Below are 22,254 nucleotides of genomic sequence, written 5' to 3' on the forward strand. Positions count from 1 at the left end.
GTAACTATGGAGTGATAAAGAGATAACATTAATAACACCTGAAGTGTAACTTTATCAATTAAATGTACTATATTTTGGTTCAATAATATTAATTTAATATTTTGAAGATATTTTTTGTTTCTAAATATTTGTCCAATAACGATCCATTAATGGCCATTTAAAAATAAATAAATAATTCTAATATGTTTATTACTTATATTACAATTGGATTTCATGCTTAGCATTTAGCATGCTAATATATGCTATTGCTAATTAATAGTTTCGTAGCAATCTAATACAATCTTATAATTCAGTCATATTTTTGTTCAATAATATTTTTTTATTATTATTTCGAATTTAGAAAGGTTTCTATGGAACTACTAAAAAAAAATGTATGAGCATTTTGTTCCATTAGAATTCATATTTTTATTTTTATTATTATTATTTTTCAATAAATGCAACATGTCACATTAGTGCAGGCCTTTAAAATCCATTTTTTGAAGTGAGAAAAGCGTCATCCAGTGTCGTTAAAAAGTAAAAACTTGTGTAATGTCGTGTAACCGCCTGTAGGCTGTACTGTTGCTCCCTATATAAATACATAGAGAGGCTTTTTGATTCCCATTGTTTTTTTTAGACATGATTTCTCCATTTTATTAGTTTTTTTTATTTTTTATTTAGATATATATTTAGACATTCTAAAAAACTATTTTTTTTAAGGTTTAGATATTTTTGTTACATAAGTATCAGGTTTTGCATTATGATTACAATCAAACAATAATGTTTGGTTAGAAAAGGAACACAATGCAAGCATTTTTGTTAATCAGTATTTGATCATTAAAAAAATCTAACAAAATAAGGGATGGATAGTGATAATTCAAAACACTTTATACAGACATTTTGCAATTAATTGGTATTTTATTCAGTTTAATTCTATAAATGGTAATAAAACTTCAGAAGGGAACAGCAATTATGATCTAACAGCAAAAACAATAAAATAACAACAGCAAACAATCATTATCAAACTGTAGGTTAAAAAACAGGAATAAAAATTGAATTATAATAATAAATATTATTTTAACTATGTACATACAAACTGTAATTATTTTATGTATTGTTGCATATGCAGCAGATATCAGGAACACCTATTAGGCTAAAATAAGACCAAACAATTATTGTGTGTGTGTGTGTGTGTGTGTGTGTGTGTGTGTGTGTGTGTGTGTGTGTGTGTGTGTGTGTGTGTGTGAGAGAGTCTCTTTTGTATTTTCTTCATTTATTGATTTTATTAAGCATATTCTCAAAATTTACTGTTGCAGTCTTACCAGTTCATTTCTCTCTGTGTCTGTGTGTGTCTGTGTGTGTCTGTGTGTGTCTGTGTGTGTCTGTGTGTGTCTGTGTGTGTCTGTGTGTGTCTGTGTGTGTCTGTGTGTGTCTGTGTGTGTCTGTGTGTGTGTGTGTGTGTGTGTGTGTCTGTGTGTGTGTGTCTGTGTGTGTCTGTGTGTGTCTGTGTCTGTGTGTGTGTGTCTGTGTGTGTGTGTGTGTGTGTGTGTGTGTGTGTGTGTGTGTGTGTGTATGGGTGTGTGTTTCATTGCTGTGCACTTTTTTTCTGCACAGTGGCTGATTTGTAGTTTGTACCACCAAAAGTTTCTCTGAGTTTTCGTATTTCCCATTCATTTCCTGTCGGTCATTTTTGAAGGAACCAAGTGTGACACTTTTTTTTTTTTTTTTTACGACCCTTTACCATATCCGAATCATGTCTATGATTATTTTGTGTGTGTTCACAAAGCTAATACAACAAACGTCACCAAGTGTCATCCCATTCAGATGAAGCAAAACAATAAAATTAAAAAAAGTGTTCGGTCATTTTTAAACCGAAGAGGATCAGAGAATGTCAACATTGAAAAGTGGAAGATTAATCAATTTATTAAAGAAATTGTAATTATTAGAAACCTTTTTGTCCCTGATATTATTATTTTTTTTCTATTTATTTTTCCTTTTTTATATTGTGCTCTGTTCTTTAGGACATTTATTATAGTTTTGTTTTGTCTTATTGTAATGGTATTTACTGCAATACAAAACTTTACTTCCGCATTCCTCGATTCCTATGGAAGTCTGTGGGTGTTGTAACTCTGTCAGTTCAAAAACACTGTTGTTTTAATATAACATTTATACTTTGTGTATTTGTGTAATGTTTTGTCTTGTTTGTGATGTGGAGTAATTATATATATCTATACTATATAGTACTGTGCAAAAGTCTTAGGCATGTTAATCATTTTTCTGTTTCTTCATGTAATCACAGACGGACTCGATGATGGTGAGATCAGATCATACCGGCTGTTGTCAGATTCCTTGTGCATACACAAATCTCACTGGATTATTACAATTAATGGCAAAAAGAATGTTTGGAAATCTAAACTGATATTTCCTACTGACACATTACAGCAAAATATATAAATAACTGACTTAAAACCATCTTTTTTTGGGGGGGGGGGGGGGGGGGGGGGGGGGGGTATTAACATGCCTAAGACTTTTGCACAGTACTGTATATACTGGGGAGAACATTTATGTTTTAGGATTAGCATGTTTAATCAAGCATTGGCTCACCTGTGATGTTCACTGATTTAACTGAATATTTATTTATTGTGCATTTGGACTGAAGTAAGTATCACTTGTAATTTATTGTTTAACTGAGTGTCTATGAATCACACATAAAATACTGGTTTTGGTTTTCCTGGTCAAACTATAATTGTACAGAAAATGAGCTCTCAATAAAATGTATTCATTTGTCTCTCATTTGTGTTGTGTGGATGTGTAATTGTTTGGTTGGACTCCTTCTTCAGACCCGAAAACAAGCTAGAGTTTAACAAGCAAAGTTGGTGATCATTGAGTAAAAAAGTTAAAAACTATTAAATAACTAATACATAATATATTTACCAAGGACAAAATATGTGTTTATCAGAGAGTTCATCTTACCCCAGTTTCTCCAGTTTACAGTGAGGATCCTCCAGTACAGCAGAGAGCAGATGAACTGAATCTCCTAGTTTATTCCCAGACAGATCCAGATCTCTCAGGTGTGAGGGGTTTGATCTCAGAGCTGAAGCCAGAGCAGAACAACTTTCATCTGTGACTCCACAATCCCTCAACCTGTAGAGAACAATGACACTCTTCACTCTCTCAGTTCAGATCAGATCAGTTTAACACAAGGGTCCGCAGCCGTACTGCAGGGGGTCCGCCAATTAATGCTTGATCACAAATAATTTGTTAAATTAAAAAAATAGTAAAAAACATCACAAAGTCAAATTTAAATATAAGCACTCTCAAGCGAATGCAAGATCATCCTCAGTTGATTCTGTAATAATATCATACTGGCAAACTCTCAAGTGTGTTTTTGTGTTTGAGCTCTGGAGAACGTCAAATGTTTTTACAGCGGTGAGAAATGTAGCCAATCACAGTCATGTTTGTTGGTCTATTGAACGCAGCCAATCAGAGGTGTTTCATTTTGTCAGAATCCACTCACCGAGATATAAAGGCCCTGTCCTAAATGGCACACCTCACTTTCAGTCTTGTAGACTTACAATGGCTTCTGCGTGCCCATTAAGTCCATAGGGTGTCCCATTTAGTAGTTTTAGGTTTCAGAAGGGTACTCACGAGCGCCCCTCTGCGGTCGATATGTGCTCTAAATGCGCACTGAAGCGATCGAGCTCCACAGCAGACTTGTTCACGACAGTCAAAGCGGCGTTACGTCAGGAAAGTGCGGACTCAGAGGAAGACCGCGAGTGTTTAGGGTGCCATTTGTGACAGGGCCAAACTCACAATTGCGTGACATAAATAGCAATTGCAAGAAAAAGTCAGAATTCCGAGTTTATACCTTGCAATTCTGAGGGGAAAAACAGTCAGAATTGTGAGATAAAAAGTCACTGTTTAACATGTTCAAACAAATAATGTAGCAAAATGATCATTCAAATGTTATTTTTCTTAATTGCATTTACACCCACAGTTAAGACACTTGCGATTGCATTTTCATTAAATGTCCCGCAATGAATGAAGCAAAATTCAATGTGCAAATTGAAAATGCATTCCGCCGTCAATCACTGCGTGAAGTTGGCCCCGCCCCCTCCCTCCCTGTCAATGACTGTGTGAAGTTGGCCCCGCCCTCTCCCTCCCTGTCAATCACTGTGTGAAGTTGGCCCCGCCCCCTCCCTCCCTGTCAATCACTGTGTGAAGAGAGAGAGATTTATTTATCCTTTCGGAAATTTGTTCTACACCATACAGCATCGGTTTCCAACAGGGGGGGCGCGGCCCACAAGGGGGCCTCAGCGAGCTCTGTGGGGGGGTCGCGTCATATTTTGAAAAGTTTTGAGCAATTTGCATTAAATAAAAGTCCTTAACTTTTTTTCTGTTCAAAATTTATATAATGAGCGAGTTCATCATGAATCCATTTTGCAGTGTTTTTGTCTTATCCTGAATCACTATGGTACACCTATAATAAGTGATTACATAGGGACTATTTTACCCTGGTTCGGATCGCTGCCGCTGCGGAGTAGCCCAGTACCTGCGTGACTCGTCATAGACGCACACAGAGAGAGAAGTAGTTCCGGCTACAATGTTCTTCCGAAAGACGCATTATTCTGTTAATAAACACAAGTTTATTATCACTCGCTATAGCGCCAAAAGCCTCAAAAATAAAGCCTCACATTGATAAAGCCTCACAAATAACATGCAAGTATTGAGGCCCCAGACAGAAGTCATTTAGTAATAGCCTATATTCATTCTTTTTTTACCTACACACAGGTGTGAAAACTGATATTTTTGTTATTGCATTTAAAATAGGGCAAATTTATAGGCTACTCCTAGGCTTACATTTTTAAATTACAAAGGGCCTACTAATGTTTTTGTTATTGTATTTTCAATATTATAGGCTATTATTTGTGCATAAACATATCTGTTTATAGTAAACATACCGTTTATTTGAAAACAACATATTTTGTCATCCTTGCTGCAAGCTTACAAGAGCGATAATATCATTAAATGTGAAGGGGGGCCCCAAAATATTTTCTTGGGTAAAAGGGGGTCTCAGACAAAAAAAGGTTGGGAACCCCTGCCATACAGTACGTCTGATACATTTATACATAAGACAACAAGACAGTTGACAAGACAGAATTCCAAACAAAATATACAACAACATTTCCCTCTCCCCAAACACCCCCACCCTACCACACCCACACCCATACACAACATCAGGACAGAAGACTCAAACCCCACTACACATAACTAGGATAATAAAGTGCAGTTGTGCATACTGTAACAGTCAAGCTGGAAAGAAAGTGCATGATGCTATTTAAAGTGCTGTCCTGCAGGTAAGTTCTTATTCATAAGTGTAATGTAGTTGGAATGAATGACTTACTGGCTCGATTAGTTTTGAAAGAGGGTAACCTAATCCTCCTCCCTGATGGCAACACCTCATATGCCTGGTGTAGGGGGTGTGACATATCTCTATTAATTGCTTGACCTTTCTTCAACACCCTTCTTTCACAGGTAATAGCCATACTGTCTAGTTTTTTCCCTGCAACCTTGCTAGCCAAGTTAACTATCTTGCTCAGTCTGTTTTTATTGGTCACTGACAAAGAGAAATACCAGGCAACACAACAAAAAAGTAGAATGCTCTCCACAAATGAGTGATAAAAAAGTAACATCATATCACTATCCACTCTAAATTGTCTTAGTCTCCGCATAAAATGCAGCCTCTGCAGCCCCTTTTTATAGTATAACTGTTCCATTGCAACTTATTATCTATTATTGTCCCTAAGTACTTGTACTCGGCTACAATCGCAACATCCTCTTCATTTATAACCAAACACTGATGGGGCTGGCTCCCAATTCTGTAATCTATTATTATTTCCTTTGTTTTCTTTATATTTAGATGAAGATAGCTGGACCTACACCAATCTGCAAATTGATCCACCCAGGCCCTGTAGTTGGTCTCATCACTATTCTGTATTAACCCCACTATTGCTGTATCATCTGCAAATTTTATTGTAAGATGCTCAGGTGTTTTACTTCTACACTCATTAGTGTAAAGAGTGAACAATACTGGTGAGATGACACTGCCCTGTGGGGATCCTGTATTGGTCATAATCGGGGAGGACACAGCCTCATTTACCCTAACACACTGTGTTCTCTCCGTCAGAAAGGACTCAACCCACCTTATAATGTTAGGATTTACCCCTAACTGCCCCAGCCTCTCCATCAGAATGTGGGGCCTGATGGTGTTGAAGGCGGAGGAAAAATCTATAAAGAGAACCCGGACATATCGTTTGGGCTTATCCAGATGGCAATAGATATTATGGAGCATATACAGAAGGGCATCATCTGTGCTCCGCTTGTTTCTATAGGCAAACTGTAAAGGGTCGATATTACATTGCACATCATTTAGAATATGTCTCAGAACAATTCTCTCTAGGCTCTTCACCACGATTGATGTTAGGGCGACTAGACGATAATCATTTAAATCAGCTGGTCTTGCTACCTTAGGTACTGGTACTATGAGCGAGGACCTCCAGGCTTTAGGAATGTAATGTGTATCTAATGACTTTTGAAAAAGCTGGCAGAAAATTAGGCTAAGTTGTTCACTACACATTTGCAAAACCCTACCACTTATTTGATCTGGGCCTGGTGCTTTTTTAGAATCAATTTTATTAAAAACTCTACGCACCTCATCCGCTGTAATAGTTGGAGGAGTACCATACTGTAACTGCTGTCTAATGGCATCACGCTCCAGGAGAAAGTCTGATGTTTCGAACCGTGCATAAAAACCATTCAGTTCATTTGCAAATGCTTGATCATCTCCATTTGCATCTATGTGCCTTTTCTTCTCTTCCTTCCCTATCATTGTATACATCCCTTGCCATGCATGTTTCAGGTTATTCCCCCTCATTTTCACCTCAATCTGCCGTTTATATTTCTGTTTACAGTCATTTGTTATCTGTCTAATCTCCTTCTGAATTGCTTTCATTTTAAGCCTGTCTCCCTGCTCAAAAGCTCTCCTTTTCCTGTGCAGTGCAACTTTTAATTCTTTATTTACCCAGGGTTTGTCATTTGGAAATACCCTAAAAGTTTTTTCTGGGATTATACAGTCCACACAGAACCGAATATAGTCAGTCACCACTAAAGTCAACTCTTCCAAATTCTTACTAGTGTGCACGAAAATGTCCCACACAGTACAATCAAAACAGCCTCGAAGGCGTTCAACAGACTCATTAGTCCACTGTTTAACTGTCTTTATCTCCGGTTTGCTGGTCTTGAGCTTTTGTTTATACTGCGGGACAAGCTGGATTGCATTGTGATCCGAGTCTCCGAGGGGTGGTTTTGCATAGCCCTTATAAGCGTCTTTAATATTCCCAAAGCATAGATCGAGTGTTTTATCCCTCCTTGTCGGGCATTCGACGTATTGATAGTAATTGGGCAATACGCTTTTGATTGAGCATCCATTAAAGGGTTAGTTCACCCAAAAATGAAAATTCTGTCAGTAATTACTCACCCTCATGTTGCTCCAACCGCGTAAGACCTTCGTTCATCTTCGGAACACAAATTAAGATATTTTTGATGAAATCTGAGAGCTGATAACTTCTCCGTAGGCTGCTAGGTGGCCCAAACTTGCTGCCCCAGAAAAGTTATTAAAGAGATCGTTAATATAGTCCAAGTGACTACAGTGGCTCAATATATCAAGCGACGAGAATACTTTTTGTGTGCAAAAACAAACAAAAATAACGACTTTATTCCACTATTCATTTCCTTCTCTCTGGGCCACTAGTTGGTTCGCGTAGTGTTTTTGCGCTGCGCGTCACACACATGACCAGCGTCGGCCAATAGTGAGCCTACGTGGTGACGTGTAACACAGACGCGCTGCGCAAAAACACTTACGAGGCCCAGAGAAAAGGAAATGAATAGTGGAATAAAGTCGTTATTTTTGTTTGTTTTTGCGCACAAAAAGTATTCTCGTCGCTTGATATATTGAGCCACTGTAGTCACGTGGACTATATTAACGATCTCTTTAATAACTTTTCTGGGCCAGCAAGTTTGGGCCACCTAGCAGCCTACGGAGAAGTTATCAGCTCTCAGATTTCATCAAAAATATCTTAATTTGTGTTCCGAAGATGAACGAAGGTCTTACACGGTTGGAACAACATGAGGGTGAGTAATAACTAACAGAATTTTCATTTTAACCCTTTAAAGTCTCCGAGCACAAACTTCGGTGCATCAGGTGCCATGTTTTCTAGTTTAGCCATTGTGTCGTATATCCTATTTGCCGCGACCTTAGTATTAGCGCGGGGATGAATATATACCACAGTGACAAACACCTGACCAAATTCCCTAGGTAGATAGTAAGGTCTTACCGACAGCGACAATAGCTCAATATCCTCCGAGCAATGGGAGTCTCTTACTGTGTAGTTTTTACACCATCGCTCATTTATATAAACACACACCCCCCCTCCCATTCTTTTGCCGGTTACCTGTGCATCACGGTCCAGTCTAATCGGGTCGCTAAACCCTGTGATCCTGAGTGTTGAGTTATCAGTCGTGTCTTTAAGCCATGTTTCCGTGAAGCACAACAGACAACTTTCCCGATACTCTGAGAGGTTCCTCACAGCGTTCCGTAGCTCCGTAAGTTGCTTCACCAAGGAGCGGTTGTTAGCCAGGATGACCGTAGGTAGAGGTGGCTTGCTCCCCCGTGCGCGAACTCTACGCCGTACGCCTCCTCGCCGGCCTCTTTTCCTCGGTGATGTGGATGTCCGTGTACACTCATCTGGCAGATCGACTGGAAAGTTTCCGCTATGCAGATCCCTTAGTTGCCAGAGTTGATCCCGGGTATAATGTAAAATCCCATATGTTGTGGCGGCGGCCGATGCATAGCTTCCCCGACTCAGTGAAAGGACTGTTAACAGCAACAGGTGAATCGCCAGGACGATAGACAAAAACTGCGTCACAAAACGCATCTTGACTTTGTTGGCTCGCTTCTGACTTAACAACCAAACTTTCAAAGCGTGTAGTTCGAGGTTTATGTGATGAAAAACGCTTACATATAACCCATAAAACAAACAAACATTTCAGACGTGCTGTAGGCACTCGTCGCCACAGTGCAGCGCCGGAAGTGAAGTTGGCCCCGCCCCATCTAACCGTTCTAACCTGTGTAGTAGTAGTACTGATGAATAATTATTTACATAAATGTGATGCTTAAGTTATCCTAGTTTCTCTCTACAAAATAGTACATTTTACAACATTTTAAATCACATGATTTTAAACCTAAATTTGATGGATTAATAGCATGTGGTCACCGCAAGTATTATATATTTTTTTTATACGTGTATACAGAACATTTTAAAATTAAGCCATTTTATTTTATTCAGGTCATATTTGCTGTTGAGTGGAAGCAAAAATTAGTCAAGTAATTGTCTCTGTAATGTTAATCCTAAAGCTACAATAAAATATGGTCTGTAAACAACTTAACATACCAGTACACATTCAAGGGAAAATGCAAAAATAATAACAGCATCAAGAAAAGAAATCTTGTCAGATGTCCAAAAAAAAGAAAGAAAAAAAATGGTTTAAGATATTTTGTCTGGTAAGAGTTCCTTCGTTAATGGCAAATTTTTCCACAGTGATCTGTACATAAGGTTCCTCTTAATTTGCTGTTCAGTGTCTGCAGGACAAGAAAAAAAAAAAAAAAATCATCACTGATGAACTCTCTTCTAGTGCGCATGCATATATGACGTCACCAACACACACCACCGCGCATGCGCGTAACAGCGTCCAGTACGTGTTGGATCTGATCCAGCTACGTCATCGTGCTACAGGCTGCAGAGAGGACTTCTTGAGAGTAGTCGAGTGCAGGCGGGGAGGAGCTGCAAATGGACACGTGAAGTCGGACACTTTCTGGTTCCCGTAGTGACCGCTCACGTGGTGTTTGCATACTTTACCACAGCTGAAGTGAAATAAACTTTATACTTTATGTACTGCTTCATACAGCGTCTGTTTGAACAAGAATAAAGTTCAACATAAACTTCTATCAATGAAGTGGAGTCTACGTTTTTTAATCAGTTTTAATTTGATAAACATGACACAATATAACATCGCAACTACATGAAAAGAGTGTTTACTGTTATAAAAAACTGATTTGTGAGCTTTAGAGGAACTAAAGGTTTTCGAATAAACACGAAACACACGTGATCGTTGTCATGCGGTGAATCCGGCCAATCGTGGAACAGCTGTGTCGTTATCAGAGCTCGTGCAGCCGCTCTTGAGAAGCTGCGCTGGCTGAGTTCTCCGGCTACTCTCGAATCGCTCTCGCGGTACTTTGATGGCATACGTCACAGTCACATGGCGTCGGCACTTTATCAAGTCGGACAAAATTTCTAACCGGCATGCACTGCTTCAAGTCAGCCGCCGATCGGTCTGCGCAGACCTGCATGAAGTCGAACAAGCCTTGTGTGAAGTTGGCCCCGCCCCCTCCCCCCCTGTCAATCACTGCGTGAAGTTGGCCCCGCCCCCTCCCACCCTGTCAATCACTGTGTGAAGTTGGCCCCCCCGGTGACGTCATCATCTATAAGTCCTCCTGGGAAGTCGTGTTTACGACGGCAGTGCGTTCAAGTCACTTTCGTCAGAATAAGATGGCGGTGTACTTTCTCTTAATTAATTACATATAAATACAGCAAGATTCTTAAACTAGTTCTAGAAAATGAAGAACAAAGAAATGTGCATCCGGTGTACTTTGTTTTTTTATATTTTTCATTAATTTATGAAGCCACTGCAAACTTAAAATATGTTAAAATATGTATTCAATTTACATATTAAAACTAGTGTATGAAATGGCAAATGTAAATAATATAATTGAATTTTAATTTTAATTTTGCACCAAACGTTGCACAAATGTAATGGAAAACGTAAATTTAAATACAGAAATGCATTGCCATTTTACATATTACATTTCAAATTGAATATTGCTACCCATATGCTTCCATAGAACGCAAAACAATGATGATGATGCATAATAACGCCAGCGTTGTGGATACACTAACCCAAAACCCTCCATAACTTTTCCATTAATTTCACATTTTATTTGTATAGCACTTTTCACAATACATATTGTTTCAAAGCAGTTTTACAGAAAATGCACATCTACATTACAATTTAGAGTGATCTGTTATCAGAGGTGACTGTGTGCAAGTTATGTATTTCAGAAATGTACATATACAAATCACACAGTTAACTAATAATGTATTAAATTTATTTACTTTATCACTGGCACTTATTTGGAAAAAAATTGTTGAATGGCAAATAAATAAATGACGGACTTTTATTATGTAAGCTTTATTTTACACCTCAACCGACAAGGGAATTTATAGTCATATTTATAGTGTTAATATTAATTTGCGAGTCCACAAACTCATTCTCTTAAATGGCTTGGGTCTGCAGAGCATTCACAGCGTACAGTATACGGACTGAATGCCCCTGACCTGAAGCTTTTATATCAAGACCATTTTCATGTTTATCATTTATTTCTATTATTTGCGTTGCCTTATAACTTCATGCTTACAGTTTAACACATATGTGTTTATTACCACAACAGTAAATAAGTGTCTTTAGAAATGTTATAATATATATTATAATGAAAAAGACTAATAAAATTGTCTCTTCATATTAAATGGATAACAATATATGTCTGGACACTTGAAAAATGTGTAATAATGGGGCCTATAAAACTTAAACATTTAATGATTTATAAGCATTTCACATATTTCTACACTAATTATACAAAACTATTCTGCCAGTGCACCATACTGTACAAATGAACTAGATCAATGTTCATTCTTGTCTGAAACTTTGGAGGAGACAAATATGAAACCACCAGTATGAAGGGCCGTATAGGAAACAATTATTGAAAAGCCTCAACACTAGTGAAACAAAAAACATTGATCAACCTTGGTGAAATTCATTCATACGCATTACTGAAATAAGAAGAGATTTCGGTAGTTGATGATGGCTAATTTCCCTTGAAAAGGAAGTTGTGTGTCCGCACTTCTGTTTAATTTGGCGCGTCTCACAAACTCTTTTAAGCAATGTCGGTTAGTTGTAACGAGTTGTATGGGAAGCCAAACACACCAATAGTGGGACGAAACGGAGCGGTGTTACAGAGCTCGTGCCGTGCTGACATCATCGGTGCGGCTCAATGGACCGAGCTGTGTGACCGACTCGACATCGCAGGGAGGACGTGTTTGCTAGCGAAACCGAATGGACAGCGCAAACTAATCTCACCAGCGCGGCGCTGACCATGTTACTTTATTCATTACTGCTCCGCAGAAGTTCAGGTGTTTTCCCTGCATATAAGATAATGAAGATCAGCATGAAGTTATTACATTTCTTTTGCTTATTATCTTTCATATTAGTACATTAGTAGTGTTTGAAAAGCTACTTTGAATTTATTTATTTTTGTAGCCACGGAAAGAGCCGTTCAAAGCAGAAACTTCAACGATTAAGGACTGTGCAGTGCCGGGGGAACTATAGGATCAGATTATTGTTATTAAATTATTAAATAAATAAATTAAAATGATTGAACATAATGAATATAATGAAATACTCACTAAATTGAAAGGATATATTTTAAAAAGAATGTAAAAATGAACACTAATACCAGATCATGAGATTAGACATTTGTGTACACCTGTGATTTCTGTGCTGAGATTTAGTGTTTACAGAACATTTTACAAGCTAATTTTAGTCCTAAAATTCTTACTGAGGACAAAGACATGTGTGACAATCAGAGAGTTCATCTTACCTCAGTTTCTCCAGTTTACAGTGAGGATCCTCCAGTACAGCAGAGAGCAGATGAACTGAATCTCCTAGTTTATTCCCCCACAGATCCAGATCTCTCAGGTGTGAGGGGTTTGATCTCAGAGCTGAAGCCAGAGCAGAACAACCTTCATCTGTGACTCCACAATCACTCAACCTGTAGAGAACAATGACACACTCTTCACTCTCTCAGTTCAGATCAACACGTACAAGCCACAATTCTACACAGACTATTAAATATGTCTAAATTTCAATTGGAGATTTATCAGTCATAAAAAAAGAATAAAGAAATTCAAAAAGCTTTCAACACATGTTCTTCATAAATCCAACAGTTCTAAATGAGCTCAAACACAACTACACCTCTTCTCTGTGACAGACTCATCGTGAAGATGAAAGCACACAAGAGTATGGTAGGTTAACTACTGACTATAAGTAACTTTGTAACTACATGCCAACTTATTCTAACCCTAACCCTACTAGTCTACTAATAAATCTATTAACACTCCAATGGGAGTTAGTAGACATGTGCAACTGTACTGATAGTCAACAGAATGTGTTCAAGGGACCATTAAAATAAAGTGAAACCAATATGGTCAAACCTAAATTGATAATTATGACAACACTGTTGCTGACAGTGAACATACCATGAGGTTTTACTGGATATGCAGTGATTGTTTCTGTCTTCCTAATGCTACCTTCTGCCTCTCTGTTTTGCTCTTGCACACAATCTACTTCATGCCTTCTGTCCTCTGATTGATAGTTTATACTTTTTTTTTATCAAATAAAGTATTTTTTGCTGAGAAATGATTTATTAATGATTCATCATTTTTATAAATTAATGTAAGAAACATTTACTGGACTGAAGCAACTGGGTTTATTGATTATTCACCATTTGTTAATGTTACATTTTTTATTCTTTTGACATTTTTTCATGTTAATATAAATGTCAAATATGACACAACAGGCTTTTAGGGAACATTTTCCATCTCTTAATTATTATTGATTTGCATTGAATTGCATATATGTGTCAGGCAGTGTTGGGAAAGTTCACTTTCTACATGAACTAGTTCAAAGTTCAGTTAACACATTTTTAAATGAACTAGTTCAGTTCATAGTTCAAACTTCAAATTATTGCCACAGCCCATATAAAACCACAGACAGCAATTATGTTATCAGTTTTAACACTGAAACTATGCGTCAGATTTCATCTTCATATCCAATTTTAAAATCCTTATCCAACCAGGTTTTACATAGCATTGAGGGTAGGGTTTCCAACTAAACAAATGCGGGACAATCGTGCATGGTTCTTTACAGGAAAATGAGGGACACTCAAAAATATTTGTAGGCTATAGGCTAGGCCAACATAACACAGTAGGCCTATATGTCATTTCAGGTTCGTATGCGTTTAAAAGGTTTTCAGACAACACATTTGTTTTGATTAAAGTCATATTACACACAAACCATAGTTCAAAATAATAGCATTTATCTGAAATAGAAAGCTTTTGTAATTATACACTACTTTTAAAGAAATTAATAGCCTACTTTTATTCAGCAAGTACATTTATAATGCTACGTTTTTTTATTTCGGATAAATTTACTTTGAACCTTTTATTTATCAAAGAATCCTGATTTTTTTTTCTTTCTTTTTTTTTACATTAATAATAATTAATGTATAAATGTTTCTTGGTCAGCAAATCACATCAGTATATTATTCCCTCAGGATGATTTGATGCTTTCTTGCGTGGCTGGATGTATGTTGGACTCACAATAATCACGTTGTTTGAATTCGTTAAAACTGATTTGCCGAAATCAAAACCCAGTCGGACAGTGAAAGGGATTTGCCGTTAGCGCGAGTCCGGATCGAAGCGACCAGACAGCGGAGGATTCTGTGCGCAAATCAAACAATGATTTGTCCCAAAATAATAATTAATTCTCAATTTAGAGTTTGTTATTCGTATGGTCTGATCTCTGGGTCTGATGCGCGTGAGTGTGGACTGTGATTGGATGATGACCGGTGTCGTGATCAAGTGTTGCTGTTGTATCAGATTCAGTCATACATCAGTGGTTAGATCAGCGTCAATAAACGGGACAACGGAGGTTCCGAACGGGACAAATACATTTCTATAGAAATCTTGCACCCTTTTGAACGAAGTTAAACTGAGAGAGCGTGCCGTTCACAGACACCAGAATGAACGAGTTCACAGTAACGTTCATCAGGCAGTAACAGAGTACGTTCAGTTCACGTTCGCCCAAAATATGAACGAGTTCATGAACTATCTATCGTTCAAAGAACGCGTTCAGGCACAACACCGGTGTCAAGGTTTTAGACTTATGTTTGGCCACATAGATTATATATGTTCATTGTGTCTCTTGTTGGTTTTCAGTCTCTGTCATTATGTCTCCTGTGCCTTGTTCCCTGTTTGTGTATTTAAGTCACCCTTCTCCTGAGTACTTTGCTCAGTGTTTCCAGTGCCATGACCAAGTCTAGGTCATTCTCTTGCTGTGCCTCTTTTGGAGTTATCTAAATCTAATTTGTGTACCTGGTATGGTTCCTTTGTTTTGTTTAATTGACTTTTGCTCTTTGAAATTTTGGAGTACTCACAGATCTCTTTGTGAACTTTTTTTCAAATTCCTTCTGGATTTACTTTGTGGACTTTTTTGGATTTACTTTTTGGAACTGTTGTCAATCTATTTGTGGAAGTTTTTTGGAGTTTACTTTTTGGATTTATCCTAGGAAAGTTTGGACGTTCCTTTTCATCAAAAGATATTTCCCAGAACTGTCATCTGGTTTTCTGCATTTGGGTTCACCTTTTGACTGTGTTCAAGTTTTCACACTAGTCCTAACCCTGTGTTTCTGACAGTATGAGCCATAAAAGCGATGTATAAATATGATACTCAACAAAAAAACACACATGCATGCATATACAAGTTAGCATCTGTTTTTTGTTGAGTATCACATTACACACACACACACGGCTTTTATGGAACATATATGCAATTTTTAATAGGGATGTCCCGATCAGGTTTTTTTGCCCTCGAGTCCGAGTCCGAGTCATTTGATTTTGAGTATCTACCGATACCGAGTCCCGATCCGATACTTCTATAATACATAAAAAGAGAATAAAAAAGAGCGCAAAAACAGATCCAGGATGTTCCTTATTTTTTATTTAATTCACCTTATTTTAACATTCAACAACTCTGTTAACAAACAGAGCACTTCTGTGAGGTAGCTTGAACAATCAAGTAATAAATAACATAAATTCTTCACTTTTGGACTTTAGTGCAACAGTAAATATAAAAAAAAGTCTAATATATGAACAAATAGCACCTCAACTTAAAATACCCGTCAGGCATGTAAACAAATAAAATATAAAAGTGCCACAGTGTTTGCAAAGCCAGTAATGTTCTTTTGGGAACTGCACTCCTAACTCTTACGCCGGTTTCACACTGGACGCATTAGCAGAGCGTGTAGCGCGTATTTTTTTCGCCGCCCATGTTAACAGATTAGAGCGTTCACACCGCACGCAGAGGTGGCGCGGCAGCGCAGAGCAGAGCAGCAGTGCCGCGATCGTTTCGGCGCCGAGTCTATTTTTGCTGCGCCGCTTACGCTGAATTAAAGTGACAATGCATTGATCATGGCCAAAATACACCGCAGTTTTATCCAAAAAGTGCATTGATGATATCTATTGTGTTTTAAACAGTCAATCAAATGACCAACAGCAATTTAAAAAGAAAACAAATGTCCAAAAACAAACTTGTTGCCAGAACAATAAAAACAAAGATGAACCAAAAGTTATATAAATGAAATTATTAATAAAATAAGCTTCTTGACAAGTTTTTTCTCTTAAATGTATTTGAAAACGAAATAAAGCAATGCCAACTTATCCATTATAGAGTACTCTGTCATTCAGCCGCGCGTGACAAACGCTGCCAGTGTGAAAGCAAAACGCGCGTGTCCTGCTCCTGCTCACCATACGCACTGCTCCTCTGCTACTTACGCTCTGCTCGCATGCAGTGTGAAACCGGCGTAACTCTGTGGCACCGCATAACTATAGATGTGTTAAAAAATTATGAGAATATACATATATATCCGAGTCCTGATCGGGAGGTAACGTCCGATTCCGATCGAGTCTGAAAACACGTGATCGGGCCCGATTTCCGACCACGTGATCGGATCGGGACATCCCTAATTTTTAACATAAAAAAAATGGTTTATTAATATCAATAAACCCCAGTTGCTTCAGTCTAATAAATGTTTCTTACATTTACATTTATAAAAATAAAAACTTTCTGAGCAAAAGGACTTTACTTGAATTTTGTTTTTGTTTTTTAAGTATAAACTATCAATCAGAGGACAGAAGGCATGAAGAAGACTGTGTACACGATGTTTCTCAGCAAAGTTTTGGTCATATTGATCATTCATAGGCCCTAGAAATTTGCATATTAAATATGATACAGTAGGCTAATATATTCATAAACAGGCATTGTTCGACCGAATTTTACAAAGAATGTTTAAAGTTATGAGAGAATACATGTTTTAAAATTGTTATTAAAATGTTGTAACACGCATTGCCAAACAAACATTCTTTTTTCCAATTAATTTAAACTCCCAAAGGGGAAACGTATCCTGGGAGATACAAACATTTACAGGCAGATTATGGAAAATGTAAAAATTAAATCCATAAAATTTCAACATAAATATAATAAGCTAACACTTAACAACAACTATTTAACACATGTATCACTGAAGGCGGTTTAGTTTGAGATCTTTCACTTTTGAAAAAGTATTAAATCTCCTGATAAAAACACAGGCGAAGAAGAAGCAGAAACATGCAATATCATGCATGTGACCCGTGCTGGCAAAATGAGTCAGAATGCGTACAGGATAATTCTGAGCTACAGGCAAAATGGTCGAATTTGAGGTGTTCACAAAAATGAGTTCATTAAGCCCTCATCTAGTGATCCCAAGGGTCAAAATACCAATTAAACATTTTAAAGTATCTTTATTTGTATGATTTCCTTTGTCCATGAAAAATTCAGTTTTCTCTGCTCGCTTCTGGACGACTGTGCTTTCCCTCAGCACAAGTTTGGTATTGTTTTAAAACGTAGCAATCCAACTTTGTGAATATTAATAGCGAATTCTCGATGGCATGAGTCTGAACCAATGAAATGTGATTTTCAAACTCATACTGATTTAAACAAAGTGATTTTACTCACATTGACTGACACATCCGAAGCGTGCCTCAAAGACGCCTCAGACAGCGCGTGATCCCGATATACTCTTATACCTACACAGAATTACAGTGTTTCAAAATATCTGTCTTGGCGAGTATTCAAGCAAACATAATCTGCTATGTCTTAAAGGTATAGCGGAGGATGTTTTACTTCCTGGTGGGTAACCTATACTATTGGTCCTCCTAATTGTCAATCATTCTGGTGAATCAATCAAACTTTTCAAAAAGTGGAGAGGGCGGGTCTTATCTAAAATTTGGAAAGATCCTCCGCTATACCTTTAAGTGAACATTTGGTTAACTGTTGGGGAAAAACAGCTGATGTGTAACATTATATTAGACCTGTGCAGTACAGTAGGTCTGAATATATAGGCTGTCTTTTTCATTAATTTTAATCAAACAATTGTGGTACCATGGGGGAAAAAAGTTGAATATATATTGTTCCTATAAATATTTGGTTTTGACTCGGTGGTGTGTGCCAAATGTGGTGTTATTACCCGAGATTTTAAGGTATGGTTGGTAGATGATTTTGTTTTGGAACCTTCAGAAAACTTTAACTCGATTTTTCTCAAAATTGACTTTGACTATTAAAGTCAAACAGGTGTAGCTCAGTCATGAACAATTGCTCATTGCGACTCATTTTGCCAGAACGGGTCACGTATGTAAGCAGACGCAAATGTAAAATCAAAACTGCCTAATGTTACTTAATGAAATGTCGACGCAGGACGAGGTATAGGACTGTGAAGCTTTGGGGGTGTTGCTGGACTTTATCTACTCCATCTGTGTTTTGATCATCGTTCTGAATCCGATCCAGACGTAGTCTAAATATCTAATATCTAAAAATTCTTAAATCAAGATACATAAGCAATTTTTCAGTATACAAGACTTAACATTTTAAGTTATTTTGCTTCTCAAGTAAATTTATCTTCAATTAAGAATACAAAAAAGAAAAGAAAACAAAAATACTGAGAAAGAAATTTATTTTCTGCAGTGTAGCCCTAAAATTTACATCAGAGCATTTAGTCCAGGGTTCCTCAAATCCGGTTTTGAAGTGCCGCTGTCCTGCAGAGTTTATCTCCAACCCTAATTAAAGACGCCTGAACAAGCTAATCCATGTCTTCAGAGTTACAGGAAGGAGAGTTTTATCAGGGTTTGAGCTAAACTCAGTAAGGCAGCGGCCCTCCAGTGCCAGATTTGTGGAACCCTGATTTAGTCTTACAGAAGACAATAACATGTCTGACTATGATATACCGTAGATGATCTTACCCGAGTTTCTCCAGTTTACAGTCAGGATCCTTCAGTACAACAGAGAGAAGCTTCACACCCGGATTTCGCAGTTTTCTATTATTCAGATCCAGTTCTCTCAGTTGTGAGGGGTTTGATATCAGAGCTGAAGTCAGAGCAGCACAATCTTTCTCTGTGACTCCACAATCACTCAAACTGTAGAGAGATGAAAATCATACTTGGTAAACACTATGAACTGAAAACAAAAAGCAATAGAAAATTGAGAAAAAGTAGACAATTTGTAGATGGAGTAAAGAAAACACTGCACTTGGTCACCAATGGATGGCATTGTCTCAAAATTACTCAGGAACCTTGAAGTAATGGTGTCACAGATTACAATTGGAGAGAGTTAAGTGTGAATAAAAGACAAATGGGACATGGACTCAGGATAACAAACTCTCAGTGTGCAAAAGAACAAGATTCTGAACAGACACGACATATACAACATAAAATTAAACCAACTAACTCCTCGCTTTGCTCTAAATGTAAGACCGCATTCTTGGGCTAGAATTCTTGGCCTCCCTTGCAGGTGAATAACCAATAAACATGCTATATGAATATTAAATTTTTTGTCCGTTGTTGCCAGGAAAACTACTTTATAAATCATTTGTAACATTAAACTTGTTTGTTTTAAATGAATCCTCATGTTGAAGACATTGGGTGTCAGGTGCTTTAACACAAGTTTGAGTCAGCTTGTATTGTTTCCCAATCACATCTCCCCGTCATTATTCACATCAATAAAATAGATTTAAAAAAATCAGAAAAACAATAAAATCAAGTATGCTGCCATATTGCTCCTATTACTGATACAATAAATGTTTGTATGTTTCTTAGATTTATGAGCTTTTTATTTTCTTTTGTTTTAACAGTAAAGTGATAGTTTTCACTGATACTTACTGAACTTTAATCACGGGCAGCAGCTTCTGAAGAACCTTCAGTTTTTCAGCTTTATTGTTTTCTCCAACAAATGTATTAATATCAAACTTCTCCAGACTCTTCTCTGATGTCAACAACACAAAAACTACAGCTGACCACTGAGATGAAGAGAGTCTGGCTTCACTTATTGTTCCAGATTTCAGATACTGTTGTATTTCCTCGACTAGTGACTGGTCGCCCAGTTCATTCAGACAGTGGAAAAGATTTATGGATTTCTCTGGAGAGTCAATGGTCCTGATCTTCTCCTTGATGTACTCAACTGTTTTCTCATTGCTGTCAGACTTTATTCTTCTTCTCAGTGTCATTAGTCCCTGAAGGAGAATCTGATGAGACTCCACTGACAACCCCAGAAGGAAGCGCAGGAAAAGGTCCAGATGCCCATTTTTACTCTGTAGAGCCTCATTCACGGCTCTCTCATGGAGCTCAGAAAATGAAACATGTTTAAACTTAACTTGAAACCAGTCCTTTAATACAAACAACAAATCTGGTTCAGAAACTGGGTCAAATACATTCCTGTTGTTGTTTGTGAAGCAGAGGTGCACATATAAAGCTGCTAGATGTTCCTGAACACTCAGATGAACAAAGCAGAAGACTTTCGCCTGATACAGGCCTGACTCCTCTCTGAAGATCTGAGTGCACAATCCTGAGTACACTGATGCTTCTGTCACATCAATGTCACACTCTCTCAGGTCTTTCTCATAGAAGATCACATTGCCTTTCACAAGCTGCTGAAAAGCCAATTTTCCCAGTTTGAGGATCATGTCTTCATCTGTCAGGTTCTTCTCATAGTCTTTCTCCTGTTTGATGTTGGACTGAAGGATCAGGAAGTGTGTGTACATTTGAGTGAGAGTCTTGGGAATCTCTCCACTCTCTGCTTCACTCAACATCTTCTCTAGAACAGTGGCTGAGATCCAGCAGAACACTGGGATGTGGCACATGATGTAGAGGCTCCTTGATGACTTCAGGTGTGAGATGATTGTATTGGCCAGACTCTGATCACTGATTCTCTTCCTGAAGTATTCCTCCTTCTGTGGCTCATTGAAGCCTCGTACCTCTGTCACTCGATGGACACACTCAGAGGGGACGAGATCGGCTGCTGCTGGTCTAGAGGTGATCCAGATCAGAGCAGAGGGAAGCAGATTCCCCACAATGAGGTTCGTCAGCAGTACGTCCACTGAGGCTGATTCACTTACATCACAAAACCTCACATCACTCTGAAAATCCAGAGACAGACGACACTCATCCAGACCATCAAAGATGAACAACACTTTATATTTGTCACTGGATATTTCCATTTCTTTTGTTTCAGGGAAAAACACATGAAGAAGATCTGAAAGACTGAGTGTTTTGTCCTTCATCAAATTGATCTCTCTGAAAGGTAGTGGAAATATGAGCTGGATGTCCTGATTCACTTTGCCTTCAGCCCAGTCTAGGATGAACTTCTGCACAGAGACTGTTTTTCCAATGCCAGCAACTCCCTTTGTCAGCACAGTTGTGATGGGTTTGTTTTGTCCAGGTAAAGGTTTAAAGATGTCATTGCATTTGATGGGTTTGTCCTCTGTTGCTGCTCTCCTGGATTGTGTCTCAATCTGTCTCACCTCATTTTCGATACAGATCTCTCCACACTCACCCTCTGTGATGTAGAGCTCTGTGTAGATCTCATTCAGGAGTGTTGGGTTTCCCTGCTTTGCTGTTCCCTCATTCAGACGCTTAAACTTCTCCATCAGTTTTGATCTAAATGTGTTCAGGACTTCATGGCTGTAAAATTTAAATAACATGGTATTACATAAGTTAAATATATAGAGTAAAATGTTGTATTTGTTTACCTGTTTGTTTACTTTACCTGACACTAGCATCCCTGCTTTCATTAAAGTCCTGAAGTTGATTCATAGGCTGGTCATTCTTCTTACAGGCGGGTTTTGTTACTGTTGATCTTTGTGGTGGGATTGACCTTAAACATCATGAAGAGAATCAAGAATCAGAC

General features: G+C 37.8%; 1 protein-coding gene across 1 annotated transcript in view; it reads right to left on the reverse strand.

The window, feature by feature from the left end:
- Positions 1 to 22,254, reverse strand: part of LOC309510105 (NACHT, LRR and PYD domains-containing protein 12-like) — a gene marked incomplete at its 5' end in the record, with an annotated part of 54,921 nt that overhangs the window by 27,266 nt on the left and 5,401 nt on the right. The window contains 7 exons of the mRNA XM_082191188.1: positions 3,012 to 3,120; positions 12,806 to 12,942; positions 19,180 to 19,264; positions 19,317 to 19,440; positions 19,611 to 19,645; positions 20,232 to 22,028; positions 22,114 to 22,221. Of these exons, the coding sequence (XP_082047314.1) occupies positions 3,012 to 3,120; positions 12,806 to 12,942; positions 19,180 to 19,264; positions 19,317 to 19,440; positions 19,611 to 19,645; positions 20,232 to 22,028; positions 22,114 to 22,221 (2,395 nt within the window). The remainder of the gene's footprint in view (positions 1 to 3,011; positions 3,121 to 12,805; positions 12,943 to 19,179; positions 19,265 to 19,316; positions 19,441 to 19,610; positions 19,646 to 20,231; positions 22,029 to 22,113; positions 22,222 to 22,254) is intronic.

This window comes from Leuciscus leuciscus (genome assembly GCF_965113295.1).
Source record: "Leuciscus leuciscus genome assembly, contig: SUPER_11_unloc_15, whole genome shotgun sequence".
NCBI lineage: Eukaryota > Metazoa > Chordata > Actinopteri > Cypriniformes > Leuciscidae > Leuciscus > Leuciscus leuciscus.